Source organism: Gracilinanus agilis, chromosome 5 (genome assembly GCF_016433145.1).
Source record: "Gracilinanus agilis isolate LMUSP501 chromosome 5, AgileGrace, whole genome shotgun sequence".
Taxonomy (NCBI): Eukaryota; Metazoa; Chordata; class Mammalia; order Didelphimorphia; family Didelphidae; genus Gracilinanus; species Gracilinanus agilis.
The window spans coordinates 149,688,809-149,715,794 of NC_058134.1; the positions used below are offsets into that span (position 1 = coordinate 149,688,809).

The 26,986-nt window shown below is 39.1% G+C and overlaps 1 protein-coding gene across 1 annotated transcript in view; it reads left to right on the forward strand.

The window, feature by feature from the left end:
* Positions 1–26,986, forward strand: part of LAMB1 (laminin subunit beta 1) — a 91,988-nt gene that overhangs the window by 61,463 nt on the left and 3,539 nt on the right. The window contains exons 24-30 of the mRNA XM_044678522.1: positions 7,756–8,125; positions 12,289–12,473; positions 13,469–13,710; positions 18,940–19,143; positions 20,289–20,433; positions 24,326–24,533; positions 24,728–24,869. Of these exons, the coding sequence (XP_044534457.1) occupies positions 7,756–8,125; positions 12,289–12,473; positions 13,469–13,710; positions 18,940–19,143; positions 20,289–20,433; positions 24,326–24,533; positions 24,728–24,869 (1,496 nt within the window). The remainder of the gene's footprint in view (positions 1–7,755; positions 8,126–12,288; positions 12,474–13,468; positions 13,711–18,939; positions 19,144–20,288; positions 20,434–24,325; positions 24,534–24,727; positions 24,870–26,986) is intronic.

Below are 26,986 nucleotides of genomic sequence, written 5' to 3' on the forward strand. Positions count from 1 at the left end.
AAAAACTTCCCTCCTTTCCTTCTTCCATCCTTCCTCTCCTTCCTTCTCTCCTTCCATCCCTCCCTTCCTTCCTCCCACTCTCTCTTTCTCTCTTCCCTCCTTCTCTCCCTTCTTTCCCAAAAACACTTAGCGAAAAGGGATTCAACTCACCTCTTTATTCGGTCATATCACTCTACTCATTATTTCCTCTTTTCTTTTTCTTTATAGTATACTTTGGGAGCCTAAATTTCACGCTAATAAGCAAATGCAAAACCTTTCAGTACACAAAGAACCAAAAAGAGGATTGTATATGAAATTCATCCTCATTCATTTCCACCTAAATCCCCTATTCATCCCATCAAAATGGCCCTTTCTCCCATTAATGAAATGTTATATTTTTTTCTGATCAGTCAACCCCTGGCTCTGCTCATATTATACCCACTTTTTCAAAGTAAACAGATTTAATCCTGTCCCATATAACCCCACTCTTTTAAAGCAAGCACCCTGCTGTGTATTAACTTGCATTTTTCCCACCTTTACCCTTTTGCTGCTCACCAGGAGCAGAAGAAAATCACTTATGTCAATTATTCTCTTTATTGCAGCCCATTGACAACATTTAGATCCATTGCAACAAGATTTCCTGTATAATTTTCACATCTGTAGAGTGTTTGAGTGCCAGCTGTAAACAGAGCATTCCGCTTTAACTGCATGAATATGTAGTTTTCATTGAAAAGATCTTTGGTGTTCTTTCCTCTCACAAAGAATACTTGCCCTCCCGAGTGACCTGATTGGAAAGGCATTTCTAGAAATGGGATAAGCAGTGAAACTCTTCCATGTCTGTAATAACTTTAGCAGCAGTCCTGTCCCTGATGATATGAAAATGTGATACTTTTTGGGGATGGTCCTTGGGTAACCTCTCAAAATAAGCCCACGATCAACTGTTAACGTTCATTGAACTGTGACCTAACCATCTGCACAATCCGACTGTTGCCTTTCAAGTGTGAAGTCCCAGGGAATTCAGCTGCCTTAAGAGGACCAAAGCTCTGGCTTCCCTTTGGGATACTTGCCTAGATAGACCTTCCGCAGCACAGATGCAGCAGTAGATCCTTGATGCTGGCATGTTTCTTCATGGGAGGAAACCATTCTTGGCAAGTAAGCCTTGCCTTTAAGTCCCATGACGTTGGACTGGTATTCTCCCACCAGAGATGTCATTACAACGTCCAGAAAAGTTGACAGAATGGAAACATGAAACCGTGTAGCGAAAGGAGAGTGATTTTATGGGAAAAGTCAAAAGTAAAATCAACTCACAGACAAACCCCAGAACTCAGGCATTACGACAGAGTTAAGGTTGGGGATAGGGACTGGATCTATGATTTCATCGGCATAGGGAATGGCTTCTATACCATTCCTTTAACGAATGCATAGTGATATCATCTCTGTCACTTATAGTCTTGGGAGAGATGCCTACAGCACTGGGCAGTACCCTACCCAGTATCACACAGCATATATCATAAGCAGGGCTCGAACCCCAGACTACCTCACTCAGAATCTACTATTTCCTACATAGTATAACTCATTTATTCAGAGGATCATAAATATAGAAATGGAAGAGATCTCTCTTGCCCAAAGATGTTAAGTAACTTATCTGAGGTTCCCACAGCTTGTAAATGTCTGCAGTGGGATGTAAATCCAGACCTTCGTGACTGCAGGGCCAGGGTTCTATCCACTGTACCACTCTACCTTCTACCAGACAAATCACATGAATTTAGAATTTGTGATGTAGATGGAGGACTGACCACACTGGAGCTTAACTTTGTATTATCTGTGCAAAGAAACTGTTTGCTAGGCAAATTAATAGTGTAAACAGTTTCTAGATGGAATAAATTATTTGAATTACTTGAAATCAAATTACATAAGCCCTTTAGAAATCTTGATTCTGTCGCTACTTAGATATATGATGTTAGGAAAGGCCTGTAATTTCCTCAGTAAAACTAGAATTTGAACTCACTGATAATAATAATAAAATTCCTTCTAGCTCTAAAATTCTGTGCGATGTCCATTGGTTTCACAAATATGATAATTTAATTTAAATGATAATTATAAAACTAATAAGTCTATAAAGCCAATACCCTAACCATTTATACTAAGCCAAACTTGGTTAGCCTAGACCTGGTTTCTGTATACGTTTGAAAGGAATAAAACTATTTGTTTAATATCACAGAAAATTTTTTACTGGTCTGTACTGCTGTTCCTCTAAGCCGATTTCAAATTCACCCTCAGACATTTGCTAGATGTATGATTATGGACAAATCATTTAATCTCTCTCGGTCTCAATTTGCTCATCTGTAAAATGGGGGTTAGTAACAACATTTGCCTCCAAGAGTCATTGTAAGGACAAAATAAGGTGATATTTGAAAAATACTTTGTATACCTTAAAGTGTCACATAAATAAGTACTATTATTATCAATGAGTCCTTATGACAGACAGAAATTAGGAAAGCAACATAGTACAGGGATAATGTTGGAATTAGAGTTAGATCTCATCAAATTAGATATTTGAAAGTACTTCTCAGAGTACCAGCATATAATTTGTGTTTAACAAATACTTAATCCCTTCTTCCCTCTCACCTCTGTCATACTTATTAACTATATAACCTTAGATGAACTATTTACCCAGTCTGAGTCTCAGGTTTCTCATCTTTAAAATAAAGATAACAATAACTTATAGCTTTGTTACAGGGTTACTGTATAAAGCTCAAAGGAGATAAAGGCCATAGATAAAGATCATAGAGGTTTAGTGCTAGAAAGGATTTCACAGGCCAGCTAGTCAACTCCAACTCCACCCATTGTACAGATAAGGAAACTGAGGCCCAGGAAGATTGAGAGTTGCTCAAGGTCATTCATGATATATACAAGTCATGTCAGAGAAAGAATTTGAACCCCAGTCCTTTGACTGGGCCAATCTCTTTGAAGCAATACTCTTCCCACCATATTATGCAGTCTGCCTAATAACGTTATATAAAATAGCTTAAAAACTTTAAAGTACTATGTAAATATGAGTAACTGTTTCACTATTATTATTTTAAGAGAAGCTATTTTATTCTTTTTCACATTATTATAAAAATAAAGGAATGGGCTTTGCACCTCCCTACTCCTCCAGGCGCCATTATGTCATTGTCATTATTCAGGTATTTTTAATCAAATGCCAGCACCTTTGCACATTTCATTGCTTTTTCAATTTTCATATTTTTTAAAAATTCTATTTAAGTATTGTCACACTTGAGAGATGATTTCTTTCAAACTGCCAGGTTGATATATTGGGTCATTCTCTCAAAGATGGGTTTCCTTTGGCAAGGGAGCTCCAGCATCCTAGATTCCTGCTTATTCACCAAAAGACAATCTGTACCTTGACTGGATTCTGTCGTCTTCCTCCCCCAGTGTAGCATGACCAAGGTTCGCCTAGCTTCTGAACCAATTAACAGTTGCCCCAAAGAAAAATGTTGGTTTTTCTTTTCCTTCAGCCAAATTGAATAACCTTTATATTTGTTTCATTATCTGCTCTCGACTGTATAGTTAAGTTTGAAATCTATTCCTTCATCCACGTTGGGAATATCCACTGCCTCCCTCCATTCACATAAAAACACGCATGCCTGTACACACACACACACACACACACACACACAGAGAAAATATGAGACTGCTGACAGGGAATATTAACTTTAGAGAACCCAGAAAACTGAGAGGAGATAGGTAGAAATTAGGAAAGCAACTATTATTATTATTAACTAAGATCTATCAGTTTAGGAGAAGTGATTTTCAAACCTCAAGGCTAAATGGCATTATCCAATGAGGTGGAGATCTTAATTTGTGCTTCATTCTTCGGCAAAAGACTAGACTTTTCCAGGTTACACATTTCTTTGCAGTCTTAGGTGCTAGCTGGAAATACAGGACAAACAAAACAACATCATTGGCAAAAGTCTCTTTTGACTTCTGTGGAAACTGATCTTTGTCATGGATACTGGTCTTGATAAGGCAAGCATGTTCAAATGGGAAGAAGTAGTGATGCAAAGATTTTTTTTGTCACCTGAAACCTGACTGCTTGGTATAGAAGAGTGTTTCTATAGTTTGGGGACTAGTAATGTCCTTCTCCGTAGGTGTATAAGAATCTTTAAATTACCCCAAATTATCTGATTCCTTGTAAAACAGCAGTGCTGCTGGTCAAATGAGCAGATTAGATTAGACAGTCCCTACTGCCTTCTCTAGTTCTTGAATCTATAAGGTTGACTGCAAATTTAGACACTAACCAGGAAATTATAACCTTATCATTTACCAGTAAATCTAGTATTTAGATTTCTTGTTACTTCATTTCCCTTTATTCCTATTAATCAGTAGTTGCTAGTCTAAACTCCTATAATAATAGAAATAGAGCTTGTGCAGGGAGTTCATGGAATTTAGCGCTCATTTAATACAATTTCTTCATTTTACAGATAAGTAAAGTGACACCTAGAAAATCCTTACCCAAGATCACACTAGTCTTATTCATTAGCATGGCTGAAATACATACTGTAGTCCTTCATGTCTTGGTCTCTCGGCATGTATTGAGAGAGGAGCACAAAGATCTTTTTTCTTTTTCCTACCAAGAAAAGGATTTGGATCTAAAGAAAGGATAGTCAGTGAACATTTTATGGAATCTGCTTGAATTGCTCTGGGCCATGTCCACATTGACAAGGAATCTTTTGCTTGGTGCCCTCGGCTCTTCACCAGGATTTTAACAGCCTATTTGGATTACTCTACTTCACTGGAGGAAAAGGTGGATTAAAACTGACTGTCCAGTTCTCTGTAGTTTTCTTCTAATTAGCTCTCCTGGAGCTGCTTGGGCACCTTTCTCCCTGTCTCAATATTTCCCAACAGCAAAATATGCTGGGAGAAATCCATCTAGATTATTAGGTTGACACTTCTAGTTGGCTTTTAATGCTCTAGGCAACCCTTCAACAAGATATTTTGTCATCTAGTAAAGTAACAAAGCCTATGTCAAAAAAAAAACCAAAACTTCCTTCTGACAATGTTAATAACAATAATAGCTAACATTTAAATAGAATTTAGTATGTACCAGGCACAGGGCTAACCCCTTTATAATTAATATCTCATTTGAACCTCAGAACAAACCTGGGAGGTGGATGCTATTATTGTCCCTATTTTATAGGAGAGGAAGCTAAGACAATGATAATTAAATGACATAGTCACAAAGCTAGTAAGAAAAGTCTGAGGCCAGATTTGAACTCAGGTCTTCTTGAAATCAGGCCAGGTGTCAACTATGTGCCCTAACTAGACTACTTTAATTTCATATTTTTCAGTCTCAGATCTCATTGTTTAAAAACAAATAAATTCAACAAATGCCAATGAGTGTCCAATAATTTGAAGCCCATCTAAATTGGCAGTATGGGTGTTCTGCTCTCAGATGCTTTTTAAAGGATGAAAAAAATGGGTGAGAAGTTCATTAAAATGATATTGATCAAGACTTGGTTTTAGACTTCCTTGATTATGTTTTTCTTTGGGGAGGATCAAAGGAAAAAGAAGTATGTTTCTTAACACGTCTGTTTAGGCAGGATTTATTTCCCCAAACCAAGTTAACTCATTTCCCCCATAACCTTGCTCCTAGCCCAAAAGAACATAAAATTGGATCTTTTTGGCACAGGAGGATTCAGAGGCTTCCTTGGTGCCAGGGTTAATGTGACTTGCCCAGGGTCACAAAGACCTCCATCACCTCAACCCTGGACTGCGGCACCCGCCTCTCAAAGTTATTGTGAGAACACGATGAGATGATACTTTTAAAATGCTTTGCAAACATGAAATTGCTATGCAAATTATACTATTTACTGTAGAGTAGCTATACTATACTACTTATGAGATAGCTGGTAGCATAGTGGATAGAGTGACTTGGAGTCAAGAAGGTATGACTTCAAGTTTGGCTTCAGACACTAACAGATGGCCCAGGGCAAATCTCTAAACTTTCCCTAAGTCTCAGTATCCCCATGTGAAAAATGGGGATAATAATAGCACCCACTTCCCAAAGCTGTTATAATGATACGGTGAGATGTAACATGGAAAATGGCAGGGTGGAATTCCTGCAAGAATTCCTGCCATTTTCCATGTTACAGAGATCATAATTATAAAGTGCTTTGCAAAATCTTAAAGTATTAAGAATGCTATTATTATTGGTAATAGTGGTGTTGACATTGTTGAATAGCCTTCTAATCAGTCTCTTTCCATCAGCCCTTCACAGTCAGACTCCATCCTTTTTCTCCAGGCTCATTTTACATTATTTCCCCTAACAAATTTTACATTCTAGTGAGCCTCGCCTACTTCATGTTTCCTATACAGGATCTTCCATTTCACCCAATTCTCCCCTTATCAAAGCTTTTCTCCCATGCCTGAAATGTTCTTCTGCCTCATTTCTGCCTCTTACAAACCCTGTGCCCTTTCAAGACTCAACTCAAATGCCACCTTGAGAGATGAGACCTTTCCTAATTTCCCCTACTCATTAGTGCTTCCCTTGCAACTGAAATTATTTTATATTCAATTGTTCCTCTCCTCTCCCTAGGAAAATGTAAGCCCCTTGAGGGCAGGGACTGTTTTGCTTTTGTCTCTGTCCACAAAATGGAAAGAAACTTAATAAAATATTTGTCAAACTGAAATGGAAGGCCTGGAGATTCTACACCATTAATCTAATTAGTAAACAATAAATATTTAGTAAGCACCAGGCACTGTGCTAAATGGTCAAGATACAAATAGGAAAAGAAAGATAGCCCTTGCCCCTGAAGAATTTTTAACTCAGTGGGGGAGGCCAATACAGAAAAGAATGCTAAAAGGAAGGAGGCAGGTAGCAAAGTCCTCCAGGCAGGGGCATGGTGAGGGTCCAGAGTGGTGTAGCCAAATGAGATGCCTAAACTGAATCTCCCCTTAAGTGGAGATTCTGCAATCAGAGGAGCAGAAATAGAATTCTAAGGCTGTTGGGATCTTGCAGGATGAAATTGTCCCAATAAAGAGCTTCCTGGAACATAGTGGAGAAATCAGAGAAGCCCAGTAACTGAAGTTCTACTGACGTGGGGCAAGATTGGGAGAAATCTAGCTCTTTGGCGACTGCTTAGATCTAACTGTCCTATAAATTTCTTGAGCAGAGAATAAATGGCTTTATATATCACTCTTTTACAACTGTAGCTAAGGATGAAAGCAAATCTTTTCAGTTGTCGGTATTCAAATAGGTTCCTTCATTCTAATGTTAGTATCATCTGCTTAATTGTAGACCAGCCAACATGATATAATGGAAAGAAAACCAGATTTGAAGTTAGAAGATTAGACTTCAGATCTTGATTCTGCCACTTACTTCATCTCTGGATCTCAGTTTCCTCATCTTTACAATGAATAGGCTGGACTTGACTCTAAATCCTTGTGATTCTTTGGTCATAGGAGAGTGCATTTATGAATTTTAAAACAAAATTAAATTTAAAATTTAAAACAAAATTAAATTTAAAATTTAAAAACAAAGTACATGAATCCCTGGGGTAAGGATTCAGCTTTATCTCACATCTCTAAAAAAAATGGTGCCAATTAATTTTGCCTGAATTGTTCCAGGAATCCTTAATTGTTCATTGTTCTTTACCTGGTTCTGCATCCGGTCATGCCCTGAAAAGACCCTTCTTTCCCTGCAGGGCTTCATGGTGTACCTTCCACTCTTGTACATCCCTAATTTTCCATACCTTTTTTGTCTCTTTCTAGCTTGTGACTGTGACCCCAGAGGGATTGAGACACATCAGTGTGACCGCGTCACAGGCCAGTGTGTTTGCATTGAGGGGGTGGAGGGGCCACGCTGTGACAAATGCACCCGCGGGTACTCTGGCATCTTTCCTGATTGCACTCCCTGCCACCAGTGCTTTGCATTGTGGGATGCCATCATTGCTGAGCTGACGAACAGGACCCACAAATTCCTGGAGAAAGCCAAGGCTTTGAAGATCAGTGGTGTAATCGGACCTTACCGAGAGACAGTGGACAACGTGGAAAAGAAAATCAATGAGATAAAGAGTATACTTGCCCAAAGCCCAGCCGCAGAGCCACTGAAGAACATCGGAAACCTCTTTGAGGAAGCAGAGTGAGTAGCTATGAGTGGTGGGAACAGTTCATAATATACTTCAGTCTTTAAAACAAGCACCAAAAATTTGCCAGGAACACCTTATCTTATTATTATTTTTAAGAACCCCTTTATTTTATTGATGTTGCTCTATTTGTATGATGTATGCTCTATTGAGCATCTCCAAAATACAAGAATGTTAAAAAGTTTTCAAAATGGAGAGACCTAGTTAAAGAGCACCAAATCATGTGGGATCACAGGATAAAATATATATTATTTCTTTCATCCTATCCAATAACACAAGATGTTTTCAGTGAACCTGCAAATAGGATGACAACCTAATATTTTTTATTTAGTTACCAAAATCTACTCTATCCACCTGCTTCACTGACCATTAAGTATAAAACAAGAGGATAAGTGACTTGTTCTAGAAGCATTTCTATCTATTCTCTCAAACAAACATAAAGATGAAAAGAATGAAATAATAACATACATCAATCAATGAACAAATAGTTGTTAAGTACTATTTGCCAGATAATGCACAGTTCACATTTTATGTAGCATTTTAAAGATTTGTAAAGTGCTTTCTGTGAATCTCATCTGATCTCACAATAACCCTGTTTTCCTCCTCTGTAATGAAAATGAGGAGACTGGACTCAGCGTCCTTCTTAGGTCCCTCCCAACTCTAAATCTTTATGATTCTCTGGTGATAGAAGAATGCATTTATGAATTTTAAAAGCAAAATGCCCAAGTCCCTGAGGTAAGGATTCAGCTTTACCTCTTGTCTCTAGAAAGTTGTGCCAATTAACTTTGGGGTTTTAAATTATTCCAGAGTGGGTGCTATCATTATCCACATTTTTTATATTAGGAAACCAAGACTCACAGAGATTAAGACTGCCCAAGATCACCATTAGTATCTGTCTTCTTTTACTTCATACCTATCTACCTCTTAGGTGATTAGCCTTAATTTCCAGCCAAGTGGTACAGAAATAGTTAAATGGAAATGACATCTTTTAGTACTCGGATGGCAACAAAGACTTTTACCGTGGACTGATAGGCAAAGGGCAGTTGGTACAACACTATAAAGATGGAACCTGCTTATATAATTTTTTCCCATCAAGAAAGTAAAACTGATTTATTATAGCCAAATCTTTTTGACTTCTTATACCTAAATCCCTCTGGGATGGCGTCCAAGGTGAACCCATAGTATACCTAAATCCTCCCTAGTGGTAAAATTTCATTTCACATTCTTTCTTGGGTTCTTTGTGACCACGTCATTTTCTTGACCCAGCAAATGAATGTCCCAGCAGAACAATGCTTTATTAATTCAGTTACAAGTGCTGCACAAAAATTACCCATGTGCAACATGGGCTTTCTCCAGGCTTGGCCTCTGTTTTTGCCTCTCTGATCATATTGGGTATAGGCACAAAGTAGAGAGAAGCATTGACCTGAGTTGAGTTAAGTTGACAGTGATGTTTGTCTTGCACTTAGTTAGAAACTGCTCTTTCCCTCTCCATAAACATCTCCACCACTGTCCCTGGGAAATTTCTCCTAAAATCTTCTACTGTAAAGTATAAAAATGCAATTAAAAAGCAAAGAAAGCAAACAAAAAAGTTCTTGAACAAGGAGAAAATTGGATGAGGATATGGTGGCTATGACACATCCTTCCTTTTCCATTTGAAGCTAAATTTGGAGAATGCTGTCCACGAGACCCAGATTATCAGTGAAGGCAATTATCAGATGTTCTATGTGAATTTCTAATGCATTTAATGGAGAAATTTCCTCCAGTGTGATTTCGAATGAGCTTTTACTCTTCAGAACATAATGGTGACAAGTTTTGTTGAAAGGCAGCATTCCCATCGCCAAGCCATGAACTCAAGGATTCTTGAGTGATTTCTAATTTTCCTCTGGGGAAAGAGCAAAATCTGGTGTTCTTTGAGGGGATGCCAGGAAGTCTGTTACACGACTACATTTTTCTAACAGCTATAATTCTACATGCTCTATTTGCCCAGCTTGCTGTGGTCTGATCTTCTCAAGGAAAAAAAAAATTGCATGGCTACACTTCAGTGCCAGACTGCCAGAGATATATCTGTTGGGCACTAAGGCTGATGCTTCATTTAAAAATAATCAATTCTCACAGAAACACACTGCAAAGACTGGCGAGGCCCCCAAAGGAATATGCAATGTCCATACATACACGCACACAGATGAATACAAACCTTCTAAGACCTGTCCATTCCATTTCAACAGAAATAAGATATAAGACAAGAGTGTCTCCTTGGCTTTTTTTTTTTTAAGGAAATATCTTGGTATTGTAATCTTTTCATCATTCTTTTTGCCATACATATCTCCATATCTGAGAACACTGCATTCTTTTCTATGTAAAGTTTCACAGCATTCTTCCTCTCTAAAAGGGCTGTTTGTTTGGGAAGGAACAAAGGAACTTATATGGGGCTCTGTTTGAAGGGAGGGGAAAAAAGGCTACTTTTACTGGCACTTACTGGTCTTCCTGGAGGTGGGCTGTGTGGCTTCCTCCCCACACGCTCCATCGTGAAATCGCTGTTGGCAGAAAGGAGATCTCTAGAGCTCCAAGAAGTGTTTTTTTGGGGTGGGGGTAAGATTCAACAATGGAGTCTATTATATCCCTCAAATCTGTAGCAATAAAAAAATGCATTTGTAATTATGTGGGATGTGAAACAAATTATGTATGGTACTGGGTATTCCACACTCTGACCTATGCCGTTGCTATGGTTTACAAGCATGATGGCAATATTTTGGAATTTGTCTTAAATGGTTAATCTTCCACAAGGCAGCTGGGTGGATCTTTGTTTTGTTTTTGTCAAAGAAATGGCATTTTTCTCTTAGGAGAAAATAAAAACATTGAAAGATTTTTAAATAATCCTATACAATGATATATAGCAAGGTAAGGTGGCACAGGGAGAGAGAGACAGCCTCAGAATCTGGGGTCATAGGACCATAGATTTAGAGCCAGAAGAGAACTTGGACATCCATCAAATCCAGCTCTCTTGTTTTATAGATGAATAAACTGAGGCATAGAGAGAGTGAGTGACTTTCCTAAGGTCACACAAATAACAAATATGAAATATAGGATTTCAACTGAGTTCTAACTCCCAAGTCTAGTACTCAGCTAGCTGTGCCATTTAGCAAGTTTCTTAACCTATTAGTGCCCCCAGGCAACTCTCTAAAATTATAAATAGCAGAACAAGTTTTATCTCCAAAGGAAGCTTCATAACCAGGAATTCCTTAGAGGCGTCAAACATATCACCCACAACACTCCTGAAGGGAGCCCAAACCAGATTAAAATGTAACTGGGAAAGTTTTAACCAAACAACTAATATACAATAGAATGTGGATATAATTAGTTTGTGGTTTTCTAAGTCAGTATGTGGCCAGCAGGGATCATTTATTTATGGGTTAGTGGTCCCTGTTTTTACGTGAATTTGACATCATTGCTTGAGATTAGTGAAATTATAGACCTAGTCCAAAGAGGAAGGGAGAGAAGAGAAGAGAAGAGAAGAGAAGAGAAGAGAAGAGAAGAGAAGAGAAGAGAGAGAGAGAGAGAGAGAGAGAGAGAGAGAGAGAGAGAGAGAGAGAGAGAAAGGTGACATTGTCTACTGAGTTGGTTTTAATCCCTATCAAGTTGAAAGAGCTTTACCACTAGGAAATACAGTAGAACCCCATATTCATGGGGGAGGGGGGATACATTCCAAGATCTACCATGGATGGCTGAAACTGCAGACATAGATGAACACTTGCTGACCCCCATATATATGCTCTTTCTCTCCCCACTCTTGCCCATGGGCTTGGTGCTCCAGGCCCCCCTCCAAAACTAAAAAAAAGTGAAAGTGGAAGCAGACAGAACTTTGCCACAGGGAGACTTTCCTCTGTGAGTGGACTTCCAGTACTTTGGAAAGCGAAGCTGCAGATAAGGGACCCGACTGTACTAAAGTAGCCCTCAGAATGCTGGCAGGGCCATGATCATTCATCTGTGTGTCTCCCCCATCTCACAATGCAGACCACAACTCTTACTTATGGTCCCTGACTCTTGGCCATGTTTTCTCATAAAGCTTCCATGGAGAGAGTCTACCACCAAAAAAAAAAAAAAAAAAAAAAAATCAAATTGCATTTATTTTGCTTGAGCAGATTTACCCTTCTGTCTGCAGGAAGCTAACCAAAGATGTTACAGAAAAAATGTCAGAGGTTGAAGCAAAGTTATCTGATGCAGCCTCAAAAAGCAACGACACGGTTGAAGAGCTCGATTCCCTCCAAATGGACGCCCAGAGCTTGGACAAAACAGTGAAAGAACTTGCTGAACAACTAGAGTTTATAAAAAACTCGGATATTCGGGGTAAGCGTATGTTTTGGAGGATTGGGGGGGGTGGAGGGGAAGGCATCATAAAGAATAACCTAACTCAAAGAATTTGTTTAAATGCCAAACTAATCTTTCCTTTTAGTGTCTCGCCTGCCCCACCCCCTCACTATAAAGAGCTTTCTGACTGTTTTCTCAGCTGTTCTCATCAAGTTTATGGTTTAGATGAGGATGACAAATTCCATATGCCAAATGTGGGAATTGGGGCCCAGCAAGTCTAAATGATTTCTCAAAGATCTACAAAGAGCAAGTGGTGGCATAGAGTAAAACTCATGTTTCCTGTTTTTCTGGTTAGTTATTTTAGCTCACTCCTTACCCCCAAATCCTTGGGTAGGCATACTCTTGGATAGCCTTGGAATTAAGTTGATACTTCTACAAATCACTTTAAATTTAAAATGCTGCTTAGTCAGGAAATCTTTCTTTCTTTCTTTCCTTCTTTTTTTTAAATCCTTAGCTTATTGACATTGTGGGCCTCTTAGAGGAGCCAAAAACAGCAAAAGAAATCCCAGAGTATGTTATATCATATTACCCATGACTGTTGAGTACACAATCAGACTCTGCAAATGTTAACTTTGGCCCTATCTACCCGACATCAGAACATCTGGATGAAAAGTGAAACGTTCGGTCAATTATCTGGATGTTTTATCGATACGGTGCCAGCTATCCAGATGGTTCCAAATACTCAATGTCTGGCATCATATGACAAAACTATTCCAGATAATTGATTTAATTTTTCACTTTTCATTCAGATGTTCATCGGATGAATGATTATGGATGGATGAAAGATTATGCTTGTGAAAGGGAAATGACATGGTTCTGCTCACTCCTTGGGATCTTCCCCCCAATTTTACGAACAGTTTCATTTTTTTATAATAAGTGCAGGGCGGGATAGTACAAAGTTATCTACTTGTTCATGGGAAAGGGGTGGAAATCAGCATTAACTCTGAGCATTTTCAATTATTTTTTTCTTGTAGGAGCATTGGACAGTATTACCAAATACTTTCAGATGTCTCTGGAGGCAGAAGAAAGAGTGAATGCCTCTACCACAGATCCCAATAGCACTGTAGAACAATCTGCCTTTACTCGAAACAAAGTGGAAGAATTAATGATGGAAAGAGAGGCTCAGTTCAAGGAAAAACAGGAGGAGCAATCCCGCCTTCTTGATGAGCTTGCAGGCAAATTACAGAGTTTGGATCTTTCTGCTACAGCTGAACAGGTAAGCTTTGGAAGTTCGGATGTTGTGGCTAGGATGGCTTGAGAAGAGAAAATCCATTTCAGTTCCATTGACAAGTGTCTCCGTTGTCCCAGTGCACTGTACCAGGGATAAGAAGGTACAAAGAAGCCATATTCAATATGGCACCTTTTTTGAATGAATTACGGAGGCTTTGAATAAATTTGTTCCTTAATCCTTACAGCAACCACAAAGTAAACAGAGTAAAGGCCCCCTCTGCACCCCCCCTTCCCACCACAGCATGGGGTGCTTAAGTGCTTTGGCCACAGTCCCATGTATCCATGACAAAGGCAAATAAAGGAACCTAAACTCTTACTTTCCACCTCCTTTTTCAACTATTCAACTAACCTATACCCAAATCACCCTCGTGATCCTTCTCTGTAGTTTTAATTCAGGTCCCATTTTTTTTATTGACTAATGATTAATTAACTTTGGATTTAGATTAGATCCATTTTATTTGTTAGCTTTTTCCACAGATGTCGTTCTCCAAATAGTAGAGGCTGTCCTAAGATATCATTGCCAAGATGATTCCAAAGAGAATTATAAAGAGATCCTTTTCCCCTAGTGGGTCATTAACAGGCTCCTTTCTACTAATAATTTTACCTCATTTTTAGCCCCAGTTGCCAAGCCCTTGATGCTCTTATGTCTTAGAATTAATATTAATACAGAAGCAAAGGGTTTAAAAAATAAATAAATGAGGGGCAGCTAGGCGGTTCAGTGGATTGAAAGTCAGACCTTAGGGCTAGGAGGTCCTGGGTTCAAATGTGGCCTCAGACACTTCCTAACTGTGTGACCATGGGCAAGTCACTTAACCCCTCTTTACCTAGTCTTTACCACTCTTCTGCCTTAGGAACCAAAACAAAATCTTGATTCTAAGGTATTTTTTTTTATCCTGGGACTCCATTCTAGGAGCATAGGTATTAGATAAGGATTATTTAAAAATTAAAAGAAAACATAAAAATAATAAAGGATTATAAAAAATAAATACATGAATAAATAAACAGATGAACAGCCTGGAAAATTAGCACAGTCTCAGAACCTAAAAAATATTAGCATGAGGACAACTGACTTATGAAACTCTTGAAAGTCAGGCAACCAGCCTAAGAATTCCCACTAACCTTACTTAATCCTAATAGCAAAAGGCATTGGAAGGGAAATGGGGCCAAGTAAATTCCTATGGGTTTTGCCTCGTGATAGACTTCTAAGTACAGATGAGACAGAAAATGAAATCCTCAGAAGATATGTCCTTTTATTAAGTGCCTGTTTTATGATGATACACAAAGGGCTGGGACTACAAAGACAAAAATGAAACAAGGAGTTTATGTTCTGTTGGAAGAGGCCAAATACATGCATATATAGGTTTATCCAACTTCAGTGAGGAAGACGCTAGCAAATGGGGAATCACGAGAGGCTTCATGTAGTAGGTGGTGTTTGCACTGAGTTCTGTAGGAAACTAGGGGATTTAAGAGGTAAAGATGAGGAAGGAATTTATTCCAAATATGGGGGCTAGAAGCAAAAATGCTTTTTGGCTGGACCATAGAGTAGTATATAAAGGAAGGAAAAGCCTGGAAAGGTCAGCTGGAGGCAGATAGATTGTGTAGATTTTAAAATTAATATCCACTACTCCAAGTATTATATTTAATAAGATTTATTAAATTTAACCTGAAGCAAAAGGAAAACTAAAAAAAGGCTAGTGTCCCAAGCCACTCGCGTGGAAGAGAGTGAGGGGGCAGAGACCCCCAAACTAGGTACAAACAACATAATGTACTTACACGAAAGGGAAAGGGAATTTTGGGAGATGGAATCCAAGGGTTCAAGATTCTAATTAATACAATTGAGAAAGTTCTTAAATGCCAAGCAGAGTTGTTTGTAGTTGATTTTAGAGGTAATTAATGGGGTGCCATTAGAGCCTGCTGATCATGGGGATGGCATGGTAAGATGTGCTTTAGGAAAACTACTCTGGTAGCTGTGAGGAGGGATGGGAATGGGAGAAAAGAGACGGGGAGGCCAACTAGGGGGCTATTGCAAGAATTCAGGCAAGAGGTAATGAAGGAGAGCTCCAACTAGAGCAGTTTGGTAGGAATAAAGAGAATGGGGACTGGTATGAAAGAGATGAGAAATAGAATTGACAAGATCTGGCAAATGATTGGATATGTGGAATTAGGGGTAACATGCACAGTGGATAGAATGCTAGATTTGGAGTCTGGGAGACCTGGGTTCAAATTCTATCTCAGTCACTACCTGAATGACCTTAAGGTCCTACTTGGACCTCAGTTTGCTTCTCTGGGGGCTAAACTGGTTAGCCTCTGAGATCCTTTCCAGCTCTAACCCAATGGTCCTATGACTACTAAGTTCCGTACCAGCTCTAAATCTAAGATTTTATGATCCAAAAGAGTAAAACAGGCAAAGGTAAGTCCTTGGTTGAGAATATGAGTAACTGGAAATGACCATCATGCCCTAGACAGAGATAGAGAAGTTAATAGGAAGGATGGGTTGGGAAGAAAGGTAATGAGTTCTTTGGACCATTTTGGATACAATGCCTATTTATTAAGCATCTAGTATGTTCAAAGTTCTGTGCTAAGGATACAGAGATGAAAACAAAAGCTTTCATTCTGGTTTTTCCCCTCCAGGATGTTTACAAAGCTTTACAGACATTAGCTCTAGAATCTTACAACATCTGAGTGAAATAAACATCCTCATTTCACGGACAGGAAAATGTGAGACCCAGAGGATTTCTGGGAAATTCATTGACCCCAATAGTAGATGGGCTAAAATGTTCTATGTTGCATTTGAATATCAACTCCCTGTATCCAGCATCTTTGTTGACATTCCAGTATTTGCTCCCTACCCCACTATGGGTAGGGATCGGACCTGTAATTTCTTCTGTACAGGGAATTCCCAGGTGGAACTCCTTCTATCAATGTAGATTGGTACCTTCTCTGCAACCTAGTCTTGGAAAGTTGTTTAGAGCATTGAAAGATGAAACAACTTGGCACATAGTCAGTATGCATCAGAGGCAGCACTTGAAACCAGGTCTTCCTGGCGTTGAGGCTAGCTTTCTTACTCACTATGCCGTAATATATATTAAAAATAAAAATAAAATATATTTTTAATATAAAACATATATTAAAAATAAAAATAAAATATATATTTAATATAAAATATATATTAAAAATAAAAATAAAAACAACATTCTGTTGACTAGAGTAATGAAAGGTTACAAAACCTTTGGGGAATTTTTATTTTGAAATGTGTCATATGGGGGCCTCTGGCTCTAGACTGTGTTATTTCCTGCTGCCTTTCCAATCAAGAGAGCGACAATGGAAGCACCAGTGAGTTGCCTCTTCTTTAAAACTCCTCTTATGGGGTATGACATTCCCCACTTGGAAATCTGGATTCCTAATGCCTCTCATGGAGTGTGGGAGCATGTGTCCGTCCTGGTTTTCCAGGTACACCCTGTCCTTTATCTCGACTATAGTTGGCTAGAGCTGAGCTGTTCTGTGTTATTTTTTCTCCCCTACTCTTGTCTCACAGGGTCTTTTGAAACAAAACAGACCTTCTGGGTGAGCTCTTGAGCTGTCAGGCTCTTTTCCAGTAAAGTATCCCTGGTGCCCCTCTGCTTCTCCTGAATATGGCTAATGTTTTCTGTAGTGTTCAGGATTGTATTTCTCAGGCTTTTCATGTGAAATAAACTAAATGCATTTTAAGGCTACTGGTTCAGCTTGAATGCAAAAAATGAAATATGCTTAGAAAATTCTCAAATTCAAATGATTGGAATGAAGAAAGGAGTTCTGCAAACTTCTTTTTGAGGTGGATAGAATCTTCTTTTATCTGATCTCCCTTATCTTCTTTTGAATATTTCCCATCAGTCACTGCTTTCTCTTTTCCAATGAATTATCCACAATACTCCCAGTCCCCCAAAGAATGAACTTGTGTTATCTTTCAGAATCACACATGTTCATAAAGTGGCTTAAGAAAAGCGTTAGCACTAGAATGGTGCTTTCTCAACACATTCCTTCTAGAGCACCCTTCTCATTGATGAATAGGAATGGCCGTCAAGGTGAGTCTCATGCTCACTGCTCTTGATGGTGGTAGATGTAGACAGTGGTTAGTGGGAGGAATGAAAGTAGCCTTATGAAAATAATATATTTGACTATGTACAGTGCAGTAGAAAGAGGTCTGGCTTAGAATCCCAAATCTGTCTCATTATTTCTGTAAGAATGGACAAATTTGTCTGGGTCTTGGTTTCCTTTTCTACAATATGAGAGGGCTGGACTAGGTGATCTCTCTGTCCTCCCTTCCAGCTCATAGTCTATGACCCTTTGGCTAGATGGCCTCTGGTGTCTTCTCGCCCTGACTCGATACACACCTCCTAGAATGACTTCTTCCACTCCCCTTCACCTAATAAAGTCCTACCCATCTTTTGTAGCTCGGAGTAAATCTTGTCCCTTGTGTCCCCCAACAACAACAGCCCAAGTGACCTTTCATTTCTCCAATTTCCAGGGCTCCTAAAAGTGTATGCCAAACAATGGCATTGCCTATTCAATGGTATTCTCTAGTTGTGTTACTCTTCTTTCTCAGGTAGATTGTATGCTCTGAGCATAGAAAACATCTGCATTTCTTTTTGCTTCATGCGGTGTTGTGCACAAAGAAAAAGTGCTCAGTGATTGCTTCATGGTTGACTGACTTAGAGGGGTGCAGTTCTTTTTTTCACTTAGCCATCATAGCAGGCACCTCTCAGCCACACTATAGATTGTTTGCATCTGAGATAAACCCCTGATTGGGTTCCAAAGTAATTTCTTTCCTTTCAGATTTTCTGAAAGTACTTCGCCTTTTTCACATAACAGTATACTTGTGTATGAGCTATATACGCCTACTAGGTTGTAAGTTCCTTGAAGGGAGAGGCTATGTACTGAATTTAATCAAATGTACTGAGGGTGGTGGAAGAAGGAATATGAATTAACAACAGGGCTAGGAGGACATAGGCCACCGGAATTACATTGCTCTTCCCTGGTGAATTGTAGGTTTATTTACTTCTTAGAATCTTTGACTATATCCCTTCTTTCTCCATCCTGTTAGCTCTATGCTTCCAGTTTTTCTCTATACTTACTGGATATTCCCAGTGTGTTCTAAGGGAGCCACCCAAGACCTACACATCTACTCTGCAGCCAAATTGGTATCTGAAGCATTCTACTTGACCTTGACTCGTTACAGACTTGTGGAACTCCTCCAGGGGCCTCCTGTGCCGAGACACCATGTGGGGGGCCAAACTGCCGAACAGATGATGGAGAAAAGAAGTGCGGTGGACCTGGCTGTGATGGCTTGGTCACTGTGGCACAAAACGCCTGGCAGAAAGCCATGGACTTTGACAGAGATGTCCTCAGTGCCCTGGCTGAGGTGGAACAACTCTCAAAGACGGTAGGCAGTTTAGAAGCAGCCTCTCGTCTGGCGCTGTTGTGGGGTGGGAGAGGATGGAGAGGGAGAACCTCTGTCCAAAGGATGATTTAATAGAGGTATTCTCCAACCAGGCTCCAAAGGAGTGGGTGAGTGTGGGACCTTTACTGAGACAGCAGAAGAAGTCGTGTTTCTGGGCTCAAATGTCATTCCCAAGGGAACGGTGTTGATTTCAGACTAGGTCAAACCTCAAGGATAATAATTTGAGGCAATCCATGTAACTTAGCCTGGGCCCAGCATCCACTAAGATGTTTTAGCTAAACCAAAAAGAAATTCTGTTTTGGCCAGTTCATCGTTTTTATAAAAGGGAAGATCATAACTATTCTTTAATCCAGACAGCTGGTGCAGTGGAAACACACAGTGCAAGGAATACGTAGTAGGATTCAAGCACACAAGAGCAAATCTGAGTCTTTTTGCCATATGTGAAAAATACAGGAGTTGGACTAGATGCCCTCCACCATGTCTGCTGTGATCCTATGACTAAAGACCTCTGAGGTGCCTTCTAGCTCTGAACCAATCTGTGACTAGATCATTTTAATGTTCTAATAATTATTCCTAATCATTCTCGTCACTCAAAGTACCATCTCCCTAATACTAGTATTTATCTGTATGTTGGGCACTAGTATCTTCTGTTGGTGAGTTAAAAGTTGTTTTTAAATGGCTTAAGAAAGAAGACCTTGGGGGCAGCTGGGTAGCTCAGTGGATTGAGAGTCAGGCCTAGAGATGGGAGGTCCTGGGTTCAAATCCTAGCTGTGTGATCCTGGGCAAGTCACTTGACCCCTATTGCCTCTTACCACTCTTCTAACTAGAAGCTAATACACAGAAGTTAAGGGTTTAAAATTAAAAAAAAAATTTAAATCAAATAAAAAAAAAAAGAAAGCAGACCTTGAAGAGGGGCTCAGAGTAGTTTCTACAAAAGCCCTTTGGAAAGTTCGGGAATATCTATTTCAAGTGGCCCAGGATTCTAGATGCAGATGTCGTAAGCATTATATTTTGGTTTTAGTTTCCAGACCTCACTGAATCACAAGGAGCAGTATTGTTAGTAAATATTTATTGAATGACCAAAAGCAATGGAGTGAATTTTGTTTAATTTCACATACCTTATTTAGGTCTCTGAAGCAAAACTGAGGGCAGATGAAGCAAAACAAAGTGCCCAGGCAGTTCTGCTGAAAACCAACGCCACCAAAGAAAAAGTGGACAAGAGCAATGAGGATCTGAGGAATCTGATCAAACAAATTCGAAACTTTCTGACTCGTAAGGAAAATGTTTTATTATCCCCTTATTTGCATTTTGATGTTGAATAGGAAATGGTCTTCCCAATCCCAGGATGATAAATCACAAAGAATAGAACCTCATGCCTGGTATGTAAGACAAGCCTAAAACTGAATTCATTTTAGAAAAAATCAGTTTCTGACATGAAAATAACATTTCTAATTGGAGAATAAGTTTTCTCTTAGTTTTTTCTCATTCCTTTAAAATGTATAAGCTTTGGAAAGTTATTTAGCAGTAACATATAGATGTGAGCTCTCATGATGATAGGGAACCAACCTCAAGACTGCAAGTCTTGCCTCTGACTGGCTGCTGAGGTTAAGCCACTTATTATCCCAACTAATTCTCTATGTCTCCACAAACTGAAGAAATGCTGGCAGATGTGCATTAAGAGAGGAAATATCTTCATTGGGGAGTTTATCGTGCCAATGAAATCCGGTCCAGACCAAAAAAAAAAATATACAGATGTCCAAAGGCAAACCCTCTAGTAGAGACAACAAGCACTATGTCTTACTTGAACTTACTTGAACTATGTTTATATTATCTCAGAAAAGTTATAACAGATAAAAAACTAAAAGTCAAAATAATGTCTGCAGATTCACTATTAAAACTCTTCTCTCAGGGTTTTTACTTTATCAGGGTCATTAGAGTGTAGCAGACAGAAAGAGGTCTGATATTTAAGTATGGCTCCAGATCTCTGCATAGTGCCTTGTCACCTAGTAGGTTCATAATATTTATTGCAGCACTCTGACTCCTTTTCATGTTTCATTATCAGATGGGCTCTGAGTAAACAGCATTTGTCCTCAAAGGAGCCTCAGCAACGGAGTCACAAGATCTAGATTTGAATCTAGGTTTTACTGCCTTTGTGATCTCCATCTCTGTGGACTAAATTATTTTCAAGGTCTTTTCCGAGCTCCAAATTCTGTCACTGAGGAAAAATGTCTTTAGATTATGTCTTCTATGCCACAGTCTTCTCTGGGTCAAAAAGTGCCAGGTGGAATATCTAATATATTAGTAGATCACTCTTGGCTATTGATTCAATCCAAAATCACATACAAGGCTATTTGTAAGACACTGCAAGAAAAATTGAAAACTATCCCTGCCTTTAAGGAATTTGTATTTTGCCAATTTACTTAAGGATACGGTATTTTCCAGGTTCTCCTCCTTTCTTACTAATTCAATTATTCAGGGTCTGTTTTTTAGATTCTTTGTTCTTAAAAGAATTGATAATCAATTGCTTCAAAGCCTTAACATGCCACCCTACAGGATCTTAATCTTAATCTACCTGCAGACGAAAGGCTTCACTATACATACATACATTTTTGTCTTTATATCACATGGATTTTATTGGGGGGTGGCAGGGACCCTCTTTGTACTCTTCCAAGTCAATCTAAGCCTTACCTTATAAAAAGTTAAGCAAAAGCATACTTCCCTTTATTCAATGTTATGATCTAGTAGTTCCCACTCTGCCATTAAGGGGGAGGCATGTTTCCTAGTCTTCTCTAGGACCTTCATTGATTTTTCTGTTATTCAGAATTCAACTATCTTTTAATCATGTATTTATTTACATTGTAGTATTGTGAATATTCCACTAAATTCACTCTGAATTCCTTATATTTATCTCTAGCTATATAATAAAATACCAACTCTAATATTAGAACTAGAAAAAAATCTACAATTCCCTAGTGAGCTTGGACTAGAACCCAGACCTCCACTCTCAGGTTTATGTTCTTCCCTTGGTTTTCCATTATCCTCTGGGGTGGGGAAGTGGAAAAGATAAGACTGTCTAGGGCCCAGTTAACATTTCCTCCAGGCAGTTCTTTATATTCTACAAAGTGCTTGTTAATCTATAAGGGTACAGTGGGTTTGATGAAATCAGATTGGGGGGTAGGTGTGAGGTGTTCACTACAGGTGCTATGCTGTATTTCCTGCATGTAGTAAAACTGAACAAGATCATAGCTCCAGAGTTGGAAGGGCACCTCAAAGGTTGAGAACAGTCTCTTCATTTTAAAGATGAAGAAACTGAGGCCCAGAGCAATAAAGTAACTGCCTAGAGTCCCTAGACAATGCGAAGCAGGACTTGAAGCTTGATTGCCCAGGGCTCTGCCCAGTATGCCACTTGGTCGCCTTCTTGTAAGGTAGAGCTTCTTAATCTGGGGTCTACAGATCCCTTAAGAGTTCCAAGGTTAGATTTCAGGGGTCCATGAACTTAAATGGAAAAAATTAATTTTCACAGATCTCTAACTGAAATTTGACATTTCCCTAAGTTATTTAAAAACATTCTGAGAAGGGGGTACTATATCAAAAAAAAAAGTTAAATGCAACATTTAGAGTTGGCATTGGGCTCTGAGAAATTAATTTACCCAAGAACCCATTTGTCAGAGGCTGGATTTGAACCCATTTTCCTGACTTTGAGACAATACTAGGCCACATAGCCTCTCTGATTGCAATACTGTGCCATGTAATACAGTATTAGCCCTAATATAGTGCGACATTTTTTCCCCAATACATACCTTTGAAAATTTGCACGATAATTTGAGCACTTCCAGCTTGAAACCATGAGTTGTGTTTTGTGCACTTCAGTATATGTAAAAGCGTGGCTACCTCCTGGGGCAGATGGAAAACGCCCACCAAACACCTCTGTTTTGATATTCCATCAAATGTCACCATTAATATTAAAAGCACCAAATCAGTGTTGATTAAAACTACTGGAAATGAGAAGACTAGAATGACCATGATGCTTGCAGTCATAAGCTGATGGGTGAAAACTGACTCCTTATAAAATTTTACCTAAGAATACCACTACCATCGGGAGTGACCTTCTGTGTGCAGGAAAAGGCGTGGATGAACGAAGAACTTGCGTTAGATGGGCTGGATGTGGTCTGGGGTGGGCGTCCCCGTGCGTTACTGTGTCAGAGAGGAATGCTCGTACTGGACATGTTCAGGAGTCACCTGACTGAAAATGTGAAGAGAATTGCTGAAATGTGTACGGACCGAACTGTTATTCCGGGAGGAGTCACTGTAGTGATGGCTTACTAGCCATCCAAAGATCATTTGAGGAAAGAATATGACGAGTGGATGTTGGCCAGAAACCATGAATTACTCCATCGGGAAAAATAAACCATCAGTCACTGGATCAAAACTGCTTGGGACAAAATCTCCACCAGGGCTATTGGGCTTGGATGGAAAAAATGTATATCAAACAGTATGGATGGTAGTGAAGATGGTGTTTTGTGGAAAGAAGAGGGTGAGATGACTTGATGTTTCCACTTCAGGAGATGATGAAATAGAAGAGGAAGGAGAACATGATTAGATATTGGGAGGTAGTTTCTCACAAGAATCTCTAAAAGTAATTACATATTTAATAGAAGTGTTGGCATTAAAACTTGTTTTCAGGACCCTGAAAAAACTTCTAAAATAAGATGCCTGTATTATTCAGGAGTTAAGAGAAAGTTGTAATTTAAAGGGAGAAAACAAAATGGGCGTTCCTCTTTTCGAGATACCCTTCAAAATACTTGGGATCACACTGTGTTCAGGGTCGTATTACATTTGGGCTCATACAGTAGTACACGTAGCCTCACAGATACAAATATATACTCTTTCAGAGACTGAGTGGAACAGCTAAGCTAGGTGGCTCAGTGTTTTGAGAGCCAGGCCTGGAGCTAGGGGGGTGGATGGGTGGGTGGAATCTTAGTTCAAATATGGCCTCAGACACTTCCTAGCTGTGTGACCCAGGATAAGTCACCTAATCCTAATTTCTTAGCCCTTATGACTGCCTTGGAAAGGATACTCGGTATAGATTCTAAATAAAGTATAAGTCTTTTTAAAAAATGAAGCTCAGTCACATCCATTGCTGATCCATCTTTCCTTCTCATAGAAGACAGTGCTGATCTGGATAGCATTGAGGCTGTGGCTAATGAAGTCCTGAAAATGGAGATGCCAAGCACTCCACAGCAGCTGCAGAACCTAACTGAAGATATTCGAGAACGAGTAGAAAGCCTTTCCCAAGTAGAAGTTATTCTACAGCAAAGTGCTGGTGACATTGCCAGAGCGGAAATGCTCTTGGATGAAGCTAAAAGAGCCAGGTATCCAAGGCTATTATGGCATTCAGTGGGATCAGACTCTGGCAAACATGCCAATACATGTACCAATGGCTATTCCTAATAATTTCCAGGTCTCCCCTCACCCACAAAATAATTTTCAGACTATGGTTGAATATTTTTCATTTGTTTTGAGAAAAATACTTTAAACTGATGTCAATTTTTTGTGGTTCTATCAGCAAAAGTGCAACAGACATTAAAGTCACCACAGACATGGTAAAGGAAGCCCTGGAAGAAGCTGAAAAGGCTCAGATTGCAGCAGAAAAGGCCATTAAGCAAGCAGACGAAGACATCCAAGGCACTCAAAATCTACTGACTTCAGTAAGAGATTGTGATTGTTGGGGTGTCTATTGAAGGGACTGCTTATCCCATAAAGCATGAGTTTTGAGTAGCAAGCCCTGAGTTCCAGGAGGTCATTTTTTAATGCCTAGAACACAAACAAGCCATTTAACTTGGAGGCCATCAATACAAACTTTACCTTCCTTGCAAAATTGGAAAGTGGCGTGTCCATTGGCTAAAATGCTTCACAGTGGCACATAAATTCCTAGCAAAAATGCTTACTATTTTGCTTCATCTCTAATGCAAGGCTGATCTCATCATTGTTGTTGTTGTTGTTTAAACCCTTACCTTCCAACTTAGAGTCAATACTGTGTATTGGCTCCAAGGCAGAAGAGTGGTAAGGGTAGGCAATGGGGGTGAAGTGACTTGCCCAGGGTCACACAGCTGGGAAGTGTCTGAGGCCAGATTTGAACCCAAGACCTCCCATCTCTAAGCCTGGCTCTCAATCCACTGAGCTACCCAGCTGCCCCCTGATCTGACTTTTCAAAAGAAACCAAAAAGGGTAATATTTAGGTTGACCTAGCCCCCTTTGTCTTGGGAAATTTTTTTTGAAGCAAGTTCAAGAATAGGAAATTTCATGCCTTCTTAAGAACTATTTTTTTTAAGTGATATGCAATGGCAGTGATAGGCCAAAGTACTAAAAGTACAACCTGTCACAGGTAAAAACAGTATCCCTCAAGTCACTTAAATTAGTGGAAAGCAAAACAACTCTCAAAACTTCCCAGCTCCCATCCTTGATGGACAAAATGTCTGGCCAGTAGGTGCTTCTATAAAGAAAAGAAACCACACCTGTCTGTATATTTAACTAAGCATGATGTTTAGAAACTAAGAATGTACTTTGATAATTATGCTAGTATTAAAATTCCCGTAGTGTGACAATTTTCACACAAGCTTATTAGCCCCTTAGTTTTGCAAAGTACATTCCAGAAGTGATGAATACCAGCATGAATCCACTTAATTGGGCTTTTTATGAAGCAGTTCTGTTGAGAACCTTTTCCCCCCTTCAATTTTAGAAGAGGATGTTTATCAAAATATGGTTTGCCTTAGAGCAGACAGTCTCTCACCTAATGGTCCTCATCTACGGAGGCTTTTAGCTGCCCACACTCAAGCCTTCTGAGACTAGAGAACATGGGCTCATTTCCATAGTGTTTTAAGTTAGGAGAGGAACTGGAGCAGAACGTGGAAACCGTAGCTACATGTCTTCAAGTCAATAAGAAGCTCACAACCTGAAAGGCACTGCTCTCAACTCTGCCAAATAGCTTTCTGATTTCATTAAAAATCTCCAGACTTTATATTGGACTTTCATAACTTAGGATTTAACAATCATAAAAATCTTCCTATAACTACCAATTCTGCCTTTGATGGAAATGAAACGCTCTCATTATCAGCTATATTATGTTCTTCTTCCCTTGCTTATTTCTATCCCAAGTTTCTGCCAACAGGAAGAAAATTGGCTTTACTTGTTTTGGTCAGAGGGAGCAATTAATCGAACTCACTCATGTTAGTTGAATCAGATGTAATATACTTTCCTTAGAGAAGGAACGTAATCTTCTCTTTTTAAACAATTTGTTAGGAGGCATGGATCGTTCTATTCGTTATAAAGGCCCAGGTAGTTTTGTAATAAAGTCCTAGGCCAAGAAGAATTCAAAGAATGAGGTTCAGGAACTTAGAACTTCTCTAAGCCTTGGCTTTCTTGATCTCATATGGTTAGCAGGCCCAACATGATTTGTAACTGGTAAAGCACTAAAAAATATCATCTGTATTTATAATGAAAGTAATGATACTGAGATCCCAGCAGAAATTTTTTTTAAATCATAAAAATTTAAGCGTTCTTTAGGAAAACATAGTGGAATTTATGTCTAGAAGAAATATAACTTATATATGTTAAGAAAAAGGCCAGAGAAAAAATCTGATAAGGGTATTTTATTAAAATTCTGCTAACTATGTTTAATTATTTCAGTACTTGTATATGAATGGATAGAGCTAACCGGAAGGTAGCAATTCCTGGGTTCAAATCCTCTCTCTAACTTGAGTTAGTCACCAAACCTCTTGGTGCCTGGTCAACTTGAGAAACCTCTAAGTTATGGATGCCGATTTGC